The 22,817-nt window shown below is 53.2% G+C and overlaps 1 protein-coding gene across 4 annotated transcripts in view; it reads right to left on the minus strand.

Moving 5' to 3' along the window:
* Window positions 1–22,817, minus strand: part of PKNOX2 (PBX/knotted 1 homeobox 2) — a 304,311-nt gene that overhangs the window by 56,663 nt on the left and 224,831 nt on the right. For all 4 annotated transcript variants that reach the window (XM_080816842.1, XM_080816843.1, XM_080816844.1 and 1 more), the window contains 2 exons: window positions 20,048–20,156; window positions 5,003–5,142 (listed from right to left, as the gene is read on the minus strand). In XM_080816842.1, coding sequence (XP_080672968.1) covers window positions 5,003–5,142; window positions 20,048–20,134 — 227 coding nt within the window. In that variant the 5' untranslated portion in view covers window positions 20,135–20,156. The remainder of the gene's footprint in view (window positions 1–5,002; window positions 5,143–20,047; window positions 20,157–22,817) is intronic.

Below are 22,817 nucleotides of genomic sequence, written 5' to 3' on the forward strand. Positions count from 1 at the left end.
AGCCGGGAAACTTGCAGGGAAGGAGAAGCTGGTTGGATGCAGGGTTTCTGGGGCTGCCGGAAGGAGTTCTGTTGACGGGCAAACCAGGAAAGGCTTGGAATCTACTCGGAGAAGGTGGGGAGGTTGAGCTGAGAGTGGGGCTTGGCTCAAGCAGATGGGAAGAGACAGTGCTGGGTAGAAACTAGGAAGGAGAAAATTCACTACCTCGGGTTAAGGTGGTAAAGCACAATTGCAAACACCTACTCCATGCTAGGCACTGCTGGATGTATGAATTCATTCAGAGAGAACGTTTTACATTTAGAACCCAGAAGTAGACCAGACAGGCCAGTGAGGACTGAGAAATGTGGGATCATGGCTAAAGGCGTGAATAAAACCATTCCAAAGAACTGGTTTTAAGATGTACTGAACTGTTTATTTCCCCTCCAGCAAAAAAAGGGGGTGCTTGTGTGGCCCAGTCGGTTAAGTGAGTTTTAATTTCGGCTCAGATCATGATCTCAGGGTTGTGAGATCGAGCCCCATGTTGGGGTCCGAGCTGGGCATGGAGCCTGCTTAGGATTCTCCCCCTCTCCCCCTGCCCCCTCTTAAACGAAATAAATAAATAAATTGGGGTGCCTCGGTGGCTCAGGCAGGTCATGATCTCAGGGTCCTGGGATGGAGCCCCGCATAAGCATCCTGCTCAACAGGGAGTCTGCTTCTTCCTCTGCCCCTCCTCCTGCTTGTACTCACACACTCTCTCAAATAAATAAAATCTTTTAGAAAATAAATAAATAAAAATAAATACTCATAAAAGAAGATGTACTGACCCGTTTAAAATTAGAGACTGTGGACCTGCAGCTTGGCTGCTTGTGCGGCAGGCAAGGGCCTCAGCAGGATCGTGAAATGGGCCACGATGGGAGCATTTACACGGTGGAACTTAGCCAACGCTACAAAGCAGGGCTCACTATCCCCTCGCCCGTGGTAGCCAGTTCGCCGGCTCGCCGGCCTAGAACGGTGGTGTATTTATGGGGTACGGCCTACTTAATGAATTCGTTCAGCGAGCACGGCTTTGGTGCGTACTCCGTCCGAGCAGCTGACTCTAAGGTGCCAGAGATGGGACAAAGGATAAAACAGACACAGAAGCTGCCCTCACGGAGTTAAGGATCTAGTGGGGGAAACAGAAACACTATTCATGCAATCATGAGCCATGCCACAGAGGAGAAATACGGGAGGCGGCAGCGATCCACCCTCTCCTCCTGTACCACAGCTTGATTTTCCAGCATTTTCAGTGCAGACGCAAAGCACACGGCCCTTGCTAGTTCCTCACGGCTCAAGCCTGCAGCCCAGCATTCCCTATCAATAGTGGGTAACTTGTTCCGCACTGGGCAGTCCCCTTCTCCCAGTTCTCAGAGAGCTTTTGAGTCTTGCAGGGGAGAACCAACGCCCTAGCAGAGCCTTCTCGGCAAAGCTGACCTCCTCCACCTCCTCCCCCTCCTCGCACCTGGCCAGGCCTAGCTCCCTGCCACTCTGCTGCTCCCCAGGACATCATGGTTTCCATGGGAACCCACTCACTTCAAAGGGGAACGAAAGAGACCGGAGGGGAGGAGGGAGAGCGAAAACTGGATTAACCTCACCCTCCTGGCCCCATCTCTGCCGCTTGGCAACCTAGCCGCCAGGTCCTGGCCAGCACCCAACGCTGTCTATCAGCGTGCAGGGGGTGGGGTGGGGTGGGGTGGGGTGGGGTGGGATGGGGTGGTCCAAGCTAAGTTAGAACTTCTTGGGGGAAAAGCCCCAGGAGTGAAGGGGGGGCGGCTAGGGGAGGAGAGAACTGAGCTAGGTCCAAACCTGCGGTCCCTGTTGCATGGGGTATCCCCTCCTCAGACCCCCACTCAGCCTGGCTCTTGGGCCACAAACACAAACACAATTACCCGCGATGTGCATCCAGTCATGGGATCTGCTCGGATTAGACTGCAATCATTAATCTGAGTGGGAGCTCCTGGTTGCCTTGCTGATTAGCCCAGATGATGCTCTGGTATGATCCAATTAAAGACAGACTGCCTCCCCTCTCCCCCACCACACACACACACACACACACACACACACACACACTTTCCACATCAGAAGGAACCAATACATTTCATTAACACGTCCTCATACACAAATAAAACCTTGGGGGCACTGGCAGGCTCCCTGGACTCACAGGCACACCCCTCCCTTTTGTCACACTGTCCCCCTGCCCCTCTGCAGGTTCCTGGTTGGAGAGGAGCCCCCTCCACCCTTCCTTCGTCTGTGGTTCTGGGAGGGGCCGCGGTGGGGTCTCCCAAAAGTCGGTGCTGGGCACTAATGTGAAGCGAAAGAGTCTTGTTACATTTATTGACATAAAATGCCGACTCCCTGATGTGCTTTGGAGCTGCCAAGCTGCCCCAAGGCAGGCAAATCTAATTAAAATTACCCGACCCTTCAGGAGGCTGAGCTCCCTCCCAGGTCATCCTGCGATGGCTCTAGAGAGAGCAGCTGGTACTAATGGGAGAGGTGTGGCTGTGGGAGAAGACCCCGGGCCCCTGGGGCAGGAAGGACTGCAGAGAGAAGCCTGGCAAAGGTGCTGGTTGTCCGGAGATGCTGGGCCTCCACGTTTGGGCCTGCAGTTGGTGGTAACCAACCTGGGGTTCCTTCTTCATGGTCAGACAGCTGTGGAGGTGATTTGGGCAAATGCCGAGGGCTGTTGGGGGCTCAGCCCGGTGGGAGAGGGTATAGCTCAGGTGGGCAGGTGAGCAGGAAGAAGTGTCGGTTGGAGGAAGATATGGCTGATTATATTTCAAGTGACATCATGATGGGCAGCTCCCCTGGGAGAGGTGACCCACTTCTCCTGCAGGGTGGCCTGGGTGGGGAATGAGCCTGGGGTCTTGGGAAGGACTGGGGAACCCATCTGCTTTGTGGCAGAAAAAGCGCAGGTGCTTGCAGGGGCTCTCTTTCTAAGTGATCTTTCTAAGCTTACGGGTTAGCTTCTGTCGGGAAACTCAAGCTCAGAGAGGTTAAGTACACAAAGGAGGTGGGACGCAAGCCTGGGGTTCTGGAAACTTTTTGTCATACCGCTAATCAGGGGCTTCTCCAGGCTATGGTCTGTGCTCACAACAGGTCCCTGTTCCCTAGGAGTCTTCAAAATGCCTAGGATGGTGCACACAAGTCATGTGGTTCGAGTGGGCCCCAAGGGTCTGCACCTCTAAACAGCTCCCAGGTGATTCCATTCTGCCAGGCCCTGGGCCATCCTGTGGGTTACAATGATCTACATGGAGTATGGCGGCTGTCCCCCCAAGCCATGAGACCATCGGGCTGCTTTCAGAGGCCACGGTACTCTCCTTCATCTTCTCACTCTCCCCACACAAGCACAAGCCCACCTTACAGTTTCATTTCTAGGTGGCAGAGCGGCTCTTCTCCCTACACCCAGCTGCTCTCGCCACTGGACATTCATGGAAGGCAGAGGCTCTGGTCCATCTGGAAGGGCCTACTCCAGCCCATTTCTCCTTCTGGTGGACTGTCTTACTAGCCTTTACGATCAAACTCAAATATTGCCTCCTCTGTGCAACCTTCTCTGTTAAAGCTCTGAACACAGACTGTGTATCTGTCCATTCCCACACATTTGCTTTTATAGTTTTCCTCTCTTTCCCAAAGGAGGACAGGAGCACTCTGTCTCTCTGACAGGTACTGTGACCAGATCTGGGGGTTCTCCGGGGTCCAAAGCGGGGCTCTCTCCGCAGGCCAGCTGTGCCCTGGGCGGAGTGCGGCCCGGGCACGGTGGCTCGTGCTTCCCCACGGGCAGGGAAAGACCCTTGCGGCAGGATCTCCGGATCAGGGCTCACTGCTCCGGACTCCATGTTGGCATTAGGGGCATTCGGCTCATCTGAGCAGCTAAAAAAAATGCTATCGGTAATGACAGTAACGGCAGTAATTACTGCCCATTCCCAGAAAAGCACTGTCATTGTGGGGAGGAGTGAGGAAGGAATCAATCCTTCTCCCCTTCATCTGGGGCGGACCATTCCACCTGCTGCTGGTCCTGGCACCTGCTGTGGTGTGTGTGAGGTCACAGGCAAGACGTGCTTGCTGAGACACGGGAAGGTACGTGCTCCCACTAGTGAGTGTGAGGAAGGGTCCAACCTCACTGCTCAGGGCTGACTCGGGCATCTTTTCTAGGGGTGTGGGCTCTGCAGACATAATGACTAAAATCTCTGCTGGGGCTTCGTTCAGGCTGCTCTCAGACAACGGCCACTTCTCAACCGCATACACGGAACAACCAGCCTTGGGGCCCCTCCCACCCCCTACGAACACTCAGGGCCGGGCCCTGCTCTCTGTGGGCTCCCCGTCTGGAGGGAGGCCGCGGGAACCCACACAGCCGCACACTACAGCTCTTGCTAGAAAACAGAGACAACCATGAATCCGATGTTGATGTGCTCCAAGGACCAGCTGCATTAGATTCATCTGGAATGCTTTTGAAAACATTCATCTTCCTTTTCCTATAGCTTGACCTCCCGATTCCGCATTTCTGAGCATGGAGCCCAGAAACAGGCATCTGGATAAGCTCTCCCCAGTGATTTTCGGGCATACTAAAGTTTGGCTAATACCAAGTCCAGGATGGTCCTGGCAGATGTCCAGTGGCCTGGTGGGTTTCCTGGAGTGAAGGCCACAGTGGGGGACATGCAAGGAGAGCGTCCCGAGGTGGCCGTCAGCTGAACTGAGGGTTTCTGACGCCCACGAGGGCTCAATGCCTAGCTAGGATGAGGACAGGGTTCTTCTGGAAGATTGTTTCCTGGGTTCTCTCACCCCTCACTAGACAATTCCAGGAAGATAGTGTCAACCCACAGCGGCCAGCTGAGCTATGTCCAGAGTGATCGGAGAGAGAAGGTGGTGAGGAAAGTGGCCATTGACCACGGTCTTTAGGAGCCCACCCGCTGGCCTGCATGCTCATCTCACTGGGCTGAGCTGGACCGGAGACTGCCTGGGGGCTTCCTGACATGGCTGAAGTGTCTCCTACCTGTACACAGCTCGCTTGTCAGCCTCCAGCTGGGCCTGGGGGTCAATGGGGGCACTGGGCACCGGCGTGCTGGCAGCAGCTGAGGGTGCAGAGATGTGGACAGCCTGGGTCTTAGAGGGAGCCTGAGCCGTTGCTGTCATCTGCAGAGAGAAGAAAGGGGAGGTGGCGGGTTAGTATGGCCAGGACAGCTGGTCCCCGGGGAACCGTGAGTGGGTAACAAGCATCCATTTGTTTACGTGCTCCAGTGAGGAGAAAGCATTCTTCAGATGAGAACATTCTAGAGAATGATTGAGGACCATAGAAAACCAGGTGGGGCACCAGCACTCTTCAAAAGAGATGATTCTTAATGCAAATGAAGGTGGTGACCTCTGCCAAGATGCAGAAAAAACCACAACGGTGAGCCCTTTAAATCGTGCTTACGGGTCATTCGGGCTGTTCTGGGCAGTAATAAGTTGATTTGATGACTTTGAAGAGCAGGGAAAAAAATAGCTGAATCGTTCTCATTTGCGTAGAGCTTATTCCATTTCGCTCGAGCCAGAAGTAACTGTTTTAATGTTTTTGATTGATAATTGAATGGGTTTCCAAATTTGGTTTCCCTGGCGCTTGGAGGTAAACGGATTTTAGTGGACACTGGAGAGATTTCTGTTCTTAGCCATAACAAGTATTTTGGGTAGTGATTTTTGTCCTATGTGATGTTTTTGAAGGTATCCCCAGGCCCCAGATTTTGTGCCAGAGTGACACCTTTTAATGCTATATATTGGACTTTCTGTATAAAATTTTACTTAAAGAAAGGATTCGATGGCTTAAATTTTTGGATGACCATCATTACAGAAGTTAATGCTTTTATAAGATATTTTCTTTAGCCAAATGGATCCCTAAAATGTCACGAATGGTGACATGCCTCAGCTCTTCTCTTCTGCCAGCTTGTCCACTGCACCAGCGCTGTTGGGCTCGATAGGCTCATCTGCCCTGTTTCCACCTTCATCCATGGCACTCTACAGACATAGCATAGGTGCTTAGCCTTTGTTGAGAAAAATGCATGAGTGAATGAATGAATGAATGAATGAATACATCTTGAAAGAGTCAGTATGTTTTGGCGTTGGAATGTTCATCACATGATCTAGGTCCCTGCTGGTGGAAGGAAAATCATGGTCCTTCCTTCCATACAAGCACATTATTGCCAGTGCTGATACCCGCAAGATATTTGCTTTTGCTGCTTCATTTACCTCATTTAGATTTTTGCTCGGGTGCCATGTCTTCAGCATGAAACAGAGCCCCTCTGCCCGTTGCTGTCCCCTTCCTCGGCTTTCTTCCATAGGCCTTTCTATGAGCAGATACTACATATCTACTTGCTTAGTTTTTTTCTCTCCCACTCCCAGCTAAATTTTAAGCTCAAAAAGGGCTTGATTAGGAGTTGTAGTCCTAGGGTTCAGAATAGCCCGGCACTAGGAGGTACTCGTAAATATTTTGTGGCTCAATAAACGAATGGCAGATGGTGAATGAATCGTTCATTTTTTTTTAAAAAGATTTTATTTATTTCTTTGACAGAGATCACAAGTAGGCAGAGAGGCAGGCAGAGAGAGAAGTGGAAACAGGCTCCCTGCTGAGCAGAGAGCCCGACTGGGGCTTGATCCCAGGACCCCAGGACCATGACCTGAGCCGAAGGGAGAGGCTTTAACCCCCTGAGCCACCCAGGCGCCCCGTAACTCTTTCATTTTTAAAAAGACACCTATCTGCTTTACTTTACTGGATCCCCATCATTTTTTGTTAGGAAGAAATACCCTTGTCACTGTGGACTGGACTGGGGGAACTCTCCCAAACTCAGAGCATGGGAGGCTAGACAGAGCATCATCGTACCTTCAAGCCAGAACACAATTGCTTGAATCCTACTGTCTCCCATCATTCGCCTTTGACCTTGGGCAAATCCTTTAACTTTCTTAAACTCCTACTTTTTCATCAGGAAGCAAATTGGTGTAATTTTAGGACCCATGGGTATTAAAGAGGTACAATAAGGACCAAAGTGGAAACAAATGTTTCAACTTTCAAAATAGAGAAAGAGGGCGGAATCTGAAAAACTAAATACCGCTCATCTTCACACCGATCTGGGCCAGTCTCTTTCACCCACTGATGCAAGCAGTCATTTCTTCAAACATTCCCTGAGTCCCTGGGCACCGTGCTGGGTAGGCACTGAGGTGACAAGGGTGAGTACCTGCTCTCATGGAGCTGTTTCTGGATTTAACACGGTGGCTACACTGGCAGGTGAGGAAAACGTGTAGACACAGATGCTGTAAGTAACCTCAGCAAGATACATCCCACGACACCCTTGTGGAAGACGTGGAGAGCCGTGACCGGCGGACAGCTGCGTGGATTAGGAAACTACACCCCAAGGGTGGCATTTAAAGGACAGAGGTCAGCTTGGGGAAGGCTTCTAGGACATGCTTTCTCCTCGGCCCTCTTCGTCAGTATTGTTGTCAGTGACTGAGAGGGGGTCTGAAGAAACGCTCAGCAAATTTATAAGTGACATGAGAACCAAAGATCTTTACAGATTTTGGCCACAGGCTAAGTCTAATAAGATTAATTTTCATCTAATAAGTCAAAATTTAATGCTTCTAACGCTTGAGCCAAAAAAAAGAAAATCAATAAAATAAGTGCAGAACAGGAGAGACACGGTTTAACAGCAGTGTTGGAGTTGACAGAAGGCTCAATATGTCCAAAGTGTAATGTGTCTATCAAAAAACAAAACAAAACACAGAGACAAGCAACTTCACCTAATGCTATCTGAGGATGGGTTAACAGAAGCATGACTCACACAAAGGCTTTAGTCCCACTCCTCTCTGCTGAGACAAGTGGAGGAGAGAACGTTCAGAGAACTGATCAGGCTGGAGAAGGGATTGTGCATTATGTTGTAGGAGGAGTATTTGAATCTGGAATACATAAGAAAGATTTAAGGGACAGGGTAATGAGACATGGGAGCCCCCTTTGAATATCTGAGCAAGGGATTAGACTCTATCGGTTTTGCTCTGCAGGCCCCAAAGGGTCAAACTACAAGCGATGCATTCAGTCTATAGGAACATGGAGAGAGATCGGGGCTCAACCGGGGCTTCCCAGCCTCTGAGCCTTTTGAGGCTGGAATGGGCTCCGTCCGGAGACAGTGATTTTCCACTAGTGCAGGGGCCGAACGGAGACTGATCGGCTGGGCCCCTGTGGAGGGGATGGAAGCTCTAGCTGGGCAGCATTTGAAGTCCCCACAGGGACAGGCTCGGACAGCATCAGGGTACTCTAACGATCACCACCCACAGCACGGTGTTGACCAGATGCTCCGACTAGAGAGGATGCACAGTATACAGGAGTGCTTTGGAAACCCCGAAGTGCTCTCAAGATGAAGGGGTCGTTGTTGTCATTAAACACATGATTTCCAGAATGTGCTTCTTTTCTAAACAAGGCACAGCTATGCCTGCAGTTTGTTTAGGGGTAAGGAGTAGGGGAGGCTGGTATGCTCCGCCTTGCCCACTAAGGGTGCATTTCCTCGTGTTCCCATGAAGATGGGCATCTGGGAGAGAGGGATGAGGGGGGATGCTCTTTTCCTCTGCTTCCCCTTTCTAGGCAGGACTGCTGGTTACAGAGGAAAGCACAGAATAAGAATAAATCAAAGCGGTCACTGGCCAGCATCCCGAGAGACCCCTGCTGAGAGGCTGCTCCCGGGGCTCAGGGAGGGGGCAGGGGCAGCAGAGAGCAGATCTGGTCTGAGCAGGACAATGATTCAAATTCACTTAGCTCCTGGGGGCCAATTCAGCAAACTCTGCATTTCCTCCAGGTTTGGAGAATGAGTGTTTACCACCAAATACATCCCCTTTTCTAGCCAGGAACTTCCATCTCCCAAGAACTGATGCTCCGAGGGAGAGACCCCCCACCTCCCCAGCAGCTGCCTCAGGGGCTAGGGGAAGAGGGCCACTGGTGGAGGTGCTGGGAGGAGGTTTCTGGGCAGCCCAGGGAACTGGTTGTCAGCCATTTACTAGCATACCTAAATGTAAGGCATTCGCTCCCAGTAACTGTCCTTTTCTGAGCGGTCTGGCAGGTACAGACTCCACGAGGCCACATGCTGTGTTCACAGCTGGTCTCAGAACCGGCCACCCCAGACTCTGAACCTTCCTCCGAGCAGACCTCAGAGCACTCTGGAAATTCTGCCTTGGCAGCAAACTGGGACAGGGTGTGGGGACGGCACTGCACCAACACAAGGACCGTCCCTTTCCAACAAGGAGAACTGAGGCACAGAGGAGGAGAGGCAAAGTTGAACAACGTCTTGAGAGTTTTCTGGATGACCAGGAAAGTCTCGGAGAGCAGAAGGAGCAGGGAATCTGAGGCCCTGGGTTCGATATTCCCTCTGTCGATTATTAACTACGTGTTTGGGGGCAAGTTTCCTGACCTCTTTGACCCTTGGTTTTCTGATCTGTAAAAAGCAGGGGTGAATGCCTACTGCAGGGCTGCCAGGAGTAATCAAGAGAATGGGGTGGGGCACCTGTGCGGCTCAGTCAGTTAAGTGTCTGCCTTTGGCTCAGGTCATGATCTCAGGGGTCCTGGGATGGAGCCCCACATTGGGCTCTCTGCTCAGCGGGAAGCCCGCTTCTCCCTCTCCCTTTCCCCTCCCCACCACTCCTGTTAGCTCTCTCTCGAGTAAATAAAATCCTAAAAAGAGAAAAGGGGGAACAAGGTAATGACTAATGGCTGGAGAAGGGCAGCAGCATTCCCTGAAAAGAGAAGGGGTTCTGTGAGAGCCTCCCCAGGGTTCTAGGGTTCCACATTCTCTTACCTTAGGGTCCTTTCTTGGGATAAAGACCCTGGGGCCACCATTCCATACCCTTTCCTTCCATGAAAGCTAGAACCGCTGGACTTCTCTCCATCATTCAGCTGGAACTGGCCCTGCCTTATGCTTGGAGGGCAAGGGCCCTGCCCAGATACTTGGTTTAAAACACGTTGAGATGAAAGTTCATGATCCCCACCCCATCCTAAAACAGAGTGGGAAGAGTTGACGTTCGTAAGCTGTGTGTAGAGGAAGGCAAAATCTGCAGGCAAATCTGGCAGCCTCTCCGACAGTCTAGTCCGACCAGGAAAATGGGTAGGAGAGGCTTCACGGTGCGATTTGAGAAGCTCGGCTCACTTTACCCATCCCCGTTGTCCGCACTTTCATTTCTGCTAAGCACCACCCCTCCCCAGCTGAAGGAGGAGAGTGGCCCCTGATGTTCTAATGAGCTAATAAAATACCTCTATAGGCTTTCACATTCAACGGTCATCCCGTGCAATAAACTAGTGTCGTCCCCAATTTGCACGAGAAAACTGAAGCCCACAGAGACAGAGACCACAGACCTTTACACACAGTGTGTGTAAAGGCTGAGGCGAGAACCAAGGGCTTTTTTTTTCCTTTGAAGAGGAGAATGGGAAGACCTCCCCTCCCCGGACCCCGTCCTCTGCTCCGTCTTCCGTCTTGTCTTCCGGTCAAGTGACAAAGGGGACGGAAAGGAAGGAGCCAGCATCAGGTGAAAGCGTTACTTCTCAGCCATGCTGGGCGTGGGGAGTCTCCAAGCAGTTTCTTGCCTCCACTGCGGTCCAGCGAATCCCCATCCCCCAAGAGACGATCCGCACACAAATCATTCTCTAAACACCGGTCACAGGCGATGCGAGTAACAGTCCCTCCGTGTGGAGCCCAAGAAGGAAGTATGGGTGGTTCTTGAACTGAAGGTGGCCCGTGCTGCTGGCTTCACTCCCTCCGAGGCTGCCGAGGGGCCTGTGCCCCAGCACCCCATCACACGGGGCTCCAAGCCTTCCATCACCAGCTGCTGTCAGCCTCCCCTCAGGGCTCCTCTCTTTTGCTCCTGGGAGGTGGGGGCCGGTGGCTCAGGATGAGGGATGACTCCGGAATCCTTCTAGCACCCCACAGAGGTGGTTCGTGGGAGACATTGGCATCAGGTAGAATGGAATCCCACCTTTGCCACTCATTACTGGCCAACCCTGGATCTGGAACTTTACCTTTCGGGGGTCTCAGTTTCCTGATCTGTGACATGGTGATGATGCTTCCTGCCTCCCACCACCATGGTGAGGATTGCTGCCTCCTCCAGGGGATGTTGGCTGAGCCTCGGCAGCGGTCAGGTCTGCCTGCCCTGTGCTCCCATGACCCCGGGCAAGCAGTGCAGCCACATGGACAGACTTGCCTCTCTCCAGGACTAGCCTGCGGGCCCCTGGAGGGCAGGGCTGGGTCTTCTCTGTTTACTCTTGCAGCCTTGGGGGTTGACAGAGTATCCAAAACACCTCTTGAAGGCAGGGATGACTGGTGTGGAGGATGTCGGCTTCCCCTCCAAAGATAGCTTTTTGGCTACATGTTTACCTTCTCAACACTGAAGGCCTCAGGCCCAGTTGAGAAGTCAGAGTTGCTGACTGCACACTTCAGGAGTGGGCATCCAGCCCAGGGCTGGGGAGAATGGGACAGAGCATGACACACTGGCCTGAGCATTTCTTCTTGACATGCCTCTCTGCCTGTGTGACTTGGGCAAGTTACTCAACCTTTCTGATCCAGGGCCCTCACCTGTAAAATGGGAGGCCCAATACCCACGGTGCAGGATTGTTGGAATTAGATGAGATAATGCATGCAAAGCAGCTGGCACTTATGAGACAGTGTATGGTAGTTACCATTAATAGACTCCCCAGTCTGCAGCCCACACTCGGAGTTGGTCTCTTTGGCTTCTGTTCCATGGGCTGCCTAGGGGGTCCTGCCCTTGTAAAGGGGACCCGTTCTCTTGTAAGCACCCCGGGGAATGGGGCCGGCTTGGGCTCAGGCACAGGGAGGGGGGCAGTGGTGTTGCGGGCAGTTCCCACAACTGCCTACAGTTCCCAGAGGAAGTGTGTGACTCAGTTCGTCTGAGCCTCAGTTTCTCCATCACGGACAAATGGGGCTCATCATCTCTTTTCTCAAGGCTGCAGTGAAGCCACACGCAAGGGTGAGTGGCACCCAGCGAGTGCTCAGTAAACCTTGTTTCTAAGCATTTTGCTTATTCCTTTCTGCAAGTCTTCCCTCCAAATCCAAACTCCACTCCCTGTCTCTACCTTGCCCCAGACGCCCCAGCTCCCACACTGCCCATGTCACACCCTTTCCCCCCGATGCCTGGCCTCGCTCTTTGTGACTCCAATCCCCAAGAACCTCTCAGAGTCCTTTCTTCCCACCCTGGACAACCTAGGCCTGCAGCTTCTCAGTGTGACTCAGCGAGGCCACCCCTCCAAAGAGGACACCCCGTCTTCTGAGCCCTCCACCTGACCCAGGCAAGGAGGGAGCCTCCCGTTCCTGGTGCCGGCCGCACCAGGCCACGGAATCATTGTGTTCTGGAGAACAGGGGGGCAGCAGAGGCCTAGCCCACTAGGGGCTGCTGAGGCTCCAGCAGGGCTGAGCTGGGCTTGTCTGGGAGATGGTACTCTGTGCGGTGCCCGGGCAAGCTGGCAGGGAGGGATCTGGTTCCCTCACAGCCAGGACAGAGTCCAAGGACCTGGAAGGAGGTCAACGCTCGAAGCTATTTGGTAAACATCAAGTTTGGCCTCAACAGGTGGGAGGCAGCAGGGGTCAAGGCCAAAAAGTGATGGTTTTGTGGGGGAGGGCACAGCTCCCAGGGAGCTCCAGGCCTGGTCCTGCTCCCTGACCCTGGTTTTGTCTCTGGTACAGCACCCTCCCTTCTGTTGTACCCTGATCAGAATCTGCTGTGTAGGGTTGCCTGAACATGCCCGATGATTGACGACATCCTTCTGCCTCTGCTCCCGCAGCTGCCTCAGCAGGAAATGTCCACGTTTCCCCGGCCCTGCCTCCCTCTCGACCATGTGTAAACCTACCCCGCTTTCAAGTCTCAGCTGAGCAGTAAGCCTCCCGAGAAGCCTTTCCCAGTACTCCATACCCCCTCAGACCTAGGTAGCCTGTGTATACCTCTAACCTAAACGCCTGTAACACTTTGGGGCCCTTCATCGTCTGTCTTCCTGAGTGGACTGATGTCCCAGCCCCCATCACCATGCCTGGCTCACGGTAGGCTCCCATGCGTTTGTTAAATGCCTGAATTGCTGACCGAGCCAGCGGATGAGAGAGAGAGAGAGAGAGAGAGGTGTTGAAAGGTTCAGGGATCCAAAATTGGGGAGGGGTTGACAGGGGCTCCTCTAAATGCCCCCCAAACCCCTAGTCAGCGTAGGAAGGGGAAGGGCTGGCTCAAAGGGGTTCCCGGAACAGCAGGGCCCACTGGATAGAACGAACCACAGGAAAATGACTTCGTGGTGTAAAATGAGGGGTCTTAGTTAATTAATTAGTTTTAAAAGGGTTTGCAGGCAGTGGTTTTCAAACTGAGGCTTGTAAAATGTTCACTGGCCCTGTCCGCACTTGTAGGGTGTTAGTGACATGTGGCTGTTGGGGGTAAGGCTGTGAACTTAAATCTGAGCCTTGCTTCCCCGCTTTGGGCCCTTTCCAGGCAACTGTCTGCTCTCCGCCCTTCCCACCCATCTCCGGAGGACCCCTCACTTGTGTAATAGTCCCAAACCGCTGATTTCCAGTAGGTCCGTTAGTGGGTGTATCAGAATCTCAGTGTGTGTGCGCATGTGTGTGCAAGGGGTATGTTCACAGCTAGAGACATATTTGACATGCCTATCATACTCCTAATAAAAAGCAGAGTAATGAAAGTTCAGCACAATCTTGGCTACTGAAGACGTACAGAAGAGAGCGAGCGAAAACTCAGCGTCAGGGTCATGGAGGTAAAGAGATCAGGGAAGACTGCTCTGCTTTTCCTGCCCACACTTTCAACAACCCTGTGGGGCGGGGAAGGCACACATTATTCCCATCTTACGGATGCAGAAACAAAGACCCCAGATGGACTACAAGCTCATCAGGACAGGGACTGTGCATATAATATGTATGCCTTGTACTTAGCACAGTGTCAGCAAGCTCACAGAAAGCACTCAGTATTTATTGAATGGATGTGTGGACGGAAGAAATAGTACTGAAATGACTGGCCCAAACGTGTGCCACGCATCAGCAGTGGAGCTGGGACAAGCTCAAGGATTCCTGAATTTCTGCCATGTGGGGTCATCCCACTCCTCTGGACCACAAACCCCAAGGACAGCAAGAATCCTTGGGTCCTCCCTTGCCCATCTCCCTCCTTCTAGGCCCTGCAGACACCTAAGCTTCTAGAAGATCACACCGGAAAGGGAGGCAAAGCAAGTTCAAGTGCTCCCTGGGCCCGCTGCGGACTTTGATCACCTGTTCCCTGATTTATTTTAAGCTTTGTGTACTTGGGCCATTAACTATTTTTGTAGCTGTTTGGGGGCAATCACCCTGCTTGGAGGCAAGAGGATAGACAATGAGATCTCTGTGTTTTGGGTAAATTTCACAACTCAGGTGTAAGTTCATTGAATAAAAAAAACCTAGACAAGACTAGTAGAGTATTTCTTCACAAGCTTAAAAGTCATATTGCTAGCCTACCACCTCCTCAGTGGGGGCACCAAGGCCCCCTGGTCAGACCTATAGGTTGTTTTGCCTTTGACACAACGAGGAATATAGGTCTTGAGTGAGTTGGAGTTCAGGGATACGTCCAGCTGAAACACATGGGTGGCCCAAGCAGGCCAGGGACAGAGGTCATTGCACAAAGAGAAGAAAGGCCCAGCAAAAAATAAAAAAAGAAAGAGAAGAGTCCATTTTGAGGAGTCAAAGCCAGGGAAGGCAGGTCGCCCATATGGTCCCTGGGGTGTTGCCCCCAGGGGCAGAGGGACCCGTCAATCACGGCCACAGAAAAGGCTTAGGGGGACTTTCAAAGCTGCTGAATTAACTCTATTGCCGCAAAGCAAAAGGCAGGGGCTCCAGCCCTTAAAGAGATGAGAGGAATGTAAAGTGTGAAAACATCTGAGCTCGCTCTGCCCGGCACAGCTGCATGGCCTGGCTGGGGGCCATTCACAGCTAGGGGCCCCAGCCACCCCCTCTGCCTCCAGCTAATGAAACCAGCATGGGGATCCTAATGACTGATCAAAGCCCATCCAGCTTCCCCAGGACGTCTGCTCCCCTGGCCCTGCCCAGAGTGGGAATGGTGCTGTTAGAGGGAGGGGAAGAAGGTACTTGGTGGTTGGGCATGGGGGGTGGGGCAAGAGAGGCAGGTCTGGCCGGGTCTGACCTTCCCCTCTCCTGGCTGGCCTAAGCCTTCGCCTTCTTGCCAGAGAGGTGAGACAGCATCATTCTGACTCCAGATCTCCAGGCACAGTTTTCTGGGTCCTGATCACCAGTCTCCTCACTCTGAGGGGTGGCGGGAGGATGCAGGGGGACAGAGGAACACAGCTTTTGTCAAAGGGCCCCAAGCCAATGCATGATTTCCTTCTGACGTGAGCTTCTGGTGCTGGTCTGACTTTCCCCGCCTGGCCCCTCTCTGCTCACTAACGAGGCTGCATCCTGGGTGAACGACCAAAACCTTTTTAATGTCACCTATCATCAAGTCATGCTACTTTACGTACCAGTTTGTTCCTAAAGGGGTAACTGGGGGCCCACACCCACAGGTGGCTGCGCCTAGTGGGACAGACTGGGACCTGCCAGGATGTCTGCTTTCTGGTCAAATGCTCATGCAGCCCGACATGCCAGGGACACACAGACAGAGGAATACTAAACACTGAATACATACACAAATAGACCAGATAAAATATTTGTCTTGCTTAGAAGCCAAGGGCAAAGATATTTGTGGAACGGTAGGTATGTGTCTGTGTTTGAGGAAGCGGGGGCAGGGGGAGGGTGCTGATAGCAGGAGTTGGTGCGTGTGGGGAGGGCAAGGGAGGGGAAGCTGTTGCTTTCACTACTAGATCCGAATGCTTTCCTGAAATTGCTGGTGGAACTGAAGAAGGGAGAACTTTGCTCGGTGGTGACGTTGCATCTGGAGTGTTCCAGGAAGGGGAAGAACCTGAATGACATTCAGAGGTGAAGACAGAGTCCATGAAGGAAGGGTATACGCCCAGACATGAGGGGATGGCTGTGTTACCTCGAAAAGTCTGGGAGGGGGACTTGCTGGGATGGGGAGAATAGTAGAGAACATAGCTTTTAGAGTTCCATTAAGAGCAGCCGGGGGCTTGGGGCAGCGGGAGGAGGGGGCTGGGAAAGTCCAGGTGACAGATGGCCAGGCTGCTGCTGGAATGCAGAAGGAAAGAGAGTCATGTAGGAATTAACAGCATATATTGAACAGGGGGGACCACACACCTAGCTCGTATCCAGGTCTCCCTGGAGACAATGTTTTCATTAAATAATCACCGTAGAAATCCACAGTCCCCAGTGCCTTGCCCCTACCTCTCAGGGCAGAACGTGAGGCTCTTGACTGAGCTCGACCACGCTGGAATCGAGGTACTGTGGCCAGACAGTAGAGGGCGCTGTGACTCTAACAGAAGTTAAGCAGAAGCCACCAGAAGGAGGAAGCAGGCCACAGGAAGGGTTCCAGTGGGTTGTTGGGTTTGTGCTGTCTAAACTCCTGGTTGGCCTTTAGTGCTCAATAAACACAGAGTGACATCCGTATAAGTGATAGCAGGGTTTCCCCAGGATGGACTGAAATAGAACGGAGGGGCCAGAAGCTTCTTTGGCCATCATACCATTTGGCTTGTGTGCAGATAGCAGGGGGCCATGACCATTAATGCTTCTCTCCTGAAATGGGAAGAAAAAAAAGCCTCCCTCATTTTTAATAACTTTATTCCCCAAACTTCAAAAATGAAATTGCCAAGTTAAGAACTTGCCTTGAAAAAAAAAATTCTAATTTATTATAAAGAAGGTCCGGGGCTTGGGAATTTTTTAATGCAGATTCCTAATTTTCCAAAGTGAGATTCTCCTGTGCATTTGAATAGATTATGCTCGGTATTGCTAGCCCTTAGCACAACGGGAACATTATTAAAACGATTGCATGGGTCTCAGAGGAAGGGCTCTGCTTCTCGCTTCCTTTCTCATTTTGGGGACTTCGTATCAGAGACTGTCCATTTTTGCCTGTGGAAGAAACTGGATTTCCAAGGAGGTGATACAGAGAGGTGCTCTGCTGTCCAGGCCTTGAGGAAACAAGTCAGACCGGATCCAAAAGTAATGAGATTAGACCTACAGGAATCGGAGGAAGTGGGGAATCTTCCCGGAGAGCCCCATTTAGGAAGGGACTCCCCCGTGTGCCTGACCCATGTTCCTATTAGGCCCGGCTTTCCTGAGGACATTGAGTGTCAGAGAGCAGCTGGTTCTCTAGGATAATGAGCATGATGAGGGCAATGGAGCAGGGCTTCCCCTGAGAAGTTGGGTTCAGCCTCTTGAAAGCAGAAAGGGAAGAAAGCAGCAAGTTCCCCGGCAGAAGACTCACACAGAAGACATTCCTATGTGGGAGACCCTCCTAGGAGCCCCCAAAGAGTGTGGAGAAGGGACCCCACCCCCTCAAGAGCCAACCGGCCTCAGAGTCTAGTTCTCTCTGGAGAGGACAGCCTTCCCTGAGGAGGAGTCAGAGGTCTTTGCTCTGGGGATCTCACTCACCTCTACCATCCCGCCCAGGCCGTCTCTGCCCGAATGACTCTCCACGACTCCCCATCCTGATTCAGTTTCTTTGGGAACTGCTTTGGCTCAGGGAAGGCCCACGGCAACCCAGCCATAGCCTAGTGGCCTAACCAAGGCCATCAGGACCCCAGACTTTGGCTCGGTCACTTGACCAGGGACGATGACACCTCCTGTCAGACACTTGTTCCCGGGGCCCTGGGGTTACAAATTGATGTGTGGCTTCCTCAGGACAAAGTATTCCTTTGCTGTAAATGGATTTCCCAAGGTGAAGTCCTGGTGGCTCCTCAGAGAGGAGAGCCTTGCGACAGTCGCTGCCCAGGGCGTCTCCTCGGAGGCCCTAGATGGGGACCCGGAGCCTCACTCCCTCCCCCAAAAGGCTCGAGCCGCTCACTGGTGACTTCCGGGGGGCTGAGGGCCCAAGAGCTGCGGCCCCACCTCCATCACGTCCCTCAGCAGCTGGGATGTATTAGTTCTCAGCTGTATGCTGAGAATTAAATTAGGCTCCTGTACTTAACGACGCCCGGATCAGCATTCTTGGACCACAGAGGCCCTGCTGCAGCTCTCCTGCTAATCCCTACCAAACCCAGACTTCTCCCAGCTGCCCCAGCAGGCAAAACAAGGCTTGGGGCTGGCGGGAGGGAGGCAGCAGCCACCAGCTGTGCCAATCCAATGCTCTTTGACCTCTTGGCCCAGCCCTCATCTGTCCCCGAGCCTCACGTATGAGGCCTTGGCATCCACCACCTGCTAAGGATAGGAAGTGACCCCACGTCCGTCCCCCATTTCTACTGTGAAGCTAGGAGAGTAGGATCCAACTACAAAAGAGACGGAGCCAAAGTACTTGAATTTATGGGGACCCTGGGGACCCCAACGCTGCCCGAGCACAGGAGAGGATGACGTCTGTGTCTACTGAGGGAGGAGGAAGCTCGTTCCCCATGATGGCCTCTGTGTTCCTAGGTCTCCACAGGCCAGGCCTCCCGCATTCCATTCTGACTATGGAGGGGAGGGTCCTGATGTGGTGTCGCACGCCTGGAAGCTTTCAAATAGAGGGACCACGTAAATGCCGAGTCCACCCCTGCGGTCATTCGTGGAAACTCCGGATGTGGGCAGGGGCTTGGCTGCATAGGAGGCTGGGTTGGGAAGAGCCGAGGAAGGGGCGTGGAGCTGACATGTTGGAGCACGGGTGGGGATAAAAGGACGTGTGTTGGAAGGCTGGGGAATGACAAGTGCTTTTGAATTTCCGGTGGGGAGAGGAGTTAGTGGTGGTCTGCAGGCTGGATGTTCTGTAAAGTGGTGATTTCTTGGGGGCAGGGGGACGTGGGGGGAATCAGGGATGCATGGAGCAGCGGCTCTATGCTCACACCAGGCTGGGGGCGTCTGGATCCTTGGACCTGATGTGAGCAAAGTCAGTCCACCCTGTGTCTGCATCTTAATATCCCCCTCGTGCTGCACAGACCTGCTACGTACTCCCTGAGAATGGCTGCGTGTGAAATGCTCAGGAGGGAGGGGCATCAGACAGAGCTGCTGGTCCCCTGCACACAGTAGGCTTTCACTGCTCATTTGCCGGGTGAATGAGTGAACGGGGGCTTTGGCTGGCTCCGTTCACATTACAGATACTCAGTACCCCCTTCCCGAAGTAGTACTGACTTGAGAGACCAGGGTAGAGAAAATAGGAGGGAATGAAGGTAAGGGCGGGAGAACCGAGGCCCATCACTAACTCAGGGTCTCTAGAGAACCAAGCGTGGAGAGAGGTGAGCATGGGGAGGAAGCACGGGTCCGAAGGGGTGGGTCTGAAGCACCAGGGGAGCCCAACCCACAAGAGCTGGGCCGGGCCTCCAGACAGAGGGGAGGAGACAACAGCAAGGCGGCGCGAAGATGCCACCGTCTCAAGAGGGGCAACCAGGATGGAGTCTCAGGAGAGCTTGGGGGTGCTGGTGTGTCCGAGCTGAGGGATGGAAACTGGGAACCAGGGGGAAAGGGTTGGAGGACATAGAGATACAGCCCTGGCCTTTTTCTAGCAAGAAGCCAACAGAATCCTGAACAGAAGGGTGATTCCTGGAATGGGCAGGCAGAGTAGGATGGGACAGAAGGGCTCCAGTGACCGGTAAATGAGGGATCTGCTCCAAAGGAACCTCTGATTAGGGTTCCCCAGATACTCAAAAGCAGACTTGATTCATGGGCATCTGGATCTCCCCGAGTGAGGGGTTGGGTGCGTTTGTCTGATGTCTGCTCCACGTGGAAGCAGGCTGAGGGTGAGGAAAGGACCATGACTGGGGGCTCCAGACCATGGTCCCTGATGTTGGTGACAGAGCTACCCAAGTAGGATCCAAACCTGGTTTTCTCAAAGGCAATGGTCCTCCGGGGGCCTGTGTTGACCGGCTCTCCAGAGGTGGGAGAAGAGCCCAGAGTGTGGCCAGGAGATAGCTGGGGGAGGCCTCTCTCTGCCCCGCCCGGGGAAGGCCACCGCACCCCCTTCCCGTCATCTGGTCAGTCGCACTCACCTGCGGGCTGTCCTGGTAGGGTGGGGGAGGGACATTCTGCGTGGCCATCATCGTCAGAGCAGGGGCTGGGGAGGCATGTTGCATCATGGGATTGATTCACATCGAGGATCTGTGGCAGGAGAAAGGGGGCCGCACCGTTAATAGGCTGAGCGCAGGGAGCCCTGGGGACCGGCCGGCTCGACATACTCTCAGGCCAGGTCACCTGGACTGAGGGCCTACAGCAAGCGCTGGAAGCCCTTTAGGGGAACAAATGAGAGCTAAGGGGAGAGGCCGGGGTGGGGAGGGGCTTTCTGAGCCATTTTGACTTAAAAGAAATGATATTCAAATCACACGTGAAACAACCAAACACCGCCGCCCCCAGCCATGCTTTGTACAGCATCAGCTTGGGCCTGGTGGGCGGGGAGGGGAAAGGGAAGGGGAGCCTGGCTGGTGGCAGCACAGGGCACTGGCAGCAATTCGGGTATCCCCCAAGACAAGAGCCCTTTCTCAGTCTTCTGGAACAGCCACCTGGGCTCTCAGGGGTAGAAGGTCTCGGGCCCTCCCTCTTCCAAGTCCCACCTCCGTACCCCAGGGTCTGTGAGCGCAGGCTAACCCCTCCCAGGTGTGCTCGTCACACCCCCTAGTGGCCGAAAAGGGAGGTGGGGGCGCAGGCCGGCTCAGACTGGAGGGTAGGGTGGCCAGGGTGGGGTGGCCAGGATGGGGCGACCAGCTGGTCTTCGGGGAAGGTAAAGAGGATGGGGGACATCTGAGAGCCTGGGTGAGCCTCCCATCACTTGCTGAGTTTTTCTAGGCGTGTGCTTGTGACTATCGAGCTATGGATATGTCTGCGACTTTCTTTTAAGTAAGCCTCCTTAGCCTGCGTTCAGTACGGAGTCACCAGCATCTTGGGGCCAGAAGAGCAGAGTCAAGACCACCCCCATCTTACAAACAGAGGAGGGGATAGAGGGTGTGTGGTGAGGGTGGGGCGGTGCTAGTGAAGCAGGGATTGGACCCGAATCTCCAGGTGCCCTGTCCCCGGCTGTCCTGCACAGCACTACTCCCTACCCATCACTAGTAAGTGAGCTGCCCCTCCTGGGCCTCAAGGTTTCTTCTTGAAATGGAACGTGGTGCTGTAAGTGGAGACAGCCTGGCAATGCTCCCCACCCCAAGGAAATGGAACGCCCAGAAAGCTGTTGAGCTACACTAGATGCCCTGAAATATTTAGAGCTGGAAACCACAGGCTAGTTGCCTGCCGCAGGTCTGTCCACCATGGGGCCCGGAAACTCCTAAGAACCTCTGCCGGGCAAGGGAGCTGTGCTTCTCCTGGGTGGAGGGTGCTGATGAGCTAGAAACATTTGTGAGCACAGACTCAGAACTTCCCTCCCCTCTCCCTGAGAGCTCTGTGGGGCTCCCTCCTTGTTCCACTGATGCCTTCCCTAGGGTCTTCTGAAATGTTCACATATGTGAATTCTGTGGTAATGTGAGGGTGTTTGGAGCTGCCTAAGGGAAGGGCCTGGTCTCCAGCACCCTAAGGGGTGTGTGTGTGTGTGTTTGTGTGTGTGTGTGTGTATGAGACAAAGTGTGGGTGTTTTTCATTATTTTTCAGGAAAAGGAGGAAGTAGGAAGGCTGGCCTGACCTGAGTCTCTGGCTGTGCTTGGACCTTAAGTGTGTGTGGAAACACGGGACATGTAGGTGTTCATTCATGGACTATTTATTTATCAAGTGTTGTCTACATGCTAGAAGGTGTGGGAGAATAAACAAGAGGAGGCAAGCTCTCCTCTCCAAGGAATGTTATCAGTCAGGGAGGTGATGGCCCAGCAGGCAAGAAGAAAGAGAAATGAAGGTTCCAGAGGTGACAGCAAAGGGACAAAGGCCTTCTGCTGGGCCCGCAGGACATCCCCTTGGCCTCTCTGCCTCCTCCCCTTGCCTCCCCTGGCTTTACCTCAGATGACAGACCACCAGGATGTTTTCGCAACAGAAACACTCAGGGTCACCCCACCTCACGCACACATGAGGCACCCAGACCCATGCTGTATTTTTGCCAAGAGTGTCAGAAGGGAGCCCTCAGAGGAGCCCGTCACTTTAGGCGGGAAAACCAATGTCTGTCTTCGTGGCTGGCTCTTTGTCTGGGTGGCGGTAAACATCCAAGGAAGGCAAGAGCAGAGTGGAAAGTCTTCCCGAGGGAAAAAGAGGATAGAGACTCCCTGAGATGTCTGAAGAAACTTCCAGAATGAAGACATTCGAGAGATTAAAATGAGTGTGGAATCTCTTTTAGACACTGAGGGACAAGAGGAAATCGGGATATTTCAGGAGTGTGTTAGGCTCCTTTCCTGGAACTCTGGCAGATGAGGTAACTTTGGTTGGGGCCTCAGGACCTGCCTTCACACCTCTTCCCTGGAGCTTCCTTGGAGCTCCTTGGCCGGGGAGAGAGTGAACCACTGTAGGGCTGTAGTGCCAGCAGCCTCCAGAAGAGGGAGCCTGGGGGCAGAGTCTGGGGTGGGCTCTCCCTAGGCGGTTTCTCTCTCTTCTTAGGGGCAAGGGGTTCCCTTTAACCTCGGGTCTTGGGGTAACCTCATTTCACGCAGGAGAAAGTCAGTAAAGGCAGAGCAGAGGGCACTCAATGAGGAGGACTGGGGCTAAGTAGAGGGGTCTTTAATTTGCTTTCTTTTGTTCACTGTCCAGTGAATGGGAGGTGGGGTCATTTGGGAGTTGCTGTCCCTAGAAATATTTGCAATGGCAGGAGGGCTACCCAGCCTGGGGGCAAGGAGAGATGGGTGAAAGAGGTTTGCA

Source organism: Martes martes, assembly GCF_963455335.1.
Source record: "Martes martes genome assembly, chromosome: 10".
NCBI lineage: Eukaryota > Metazoa > Chordata > Mammalia > Carnivora > Mustelidae > Martes > Martes martes.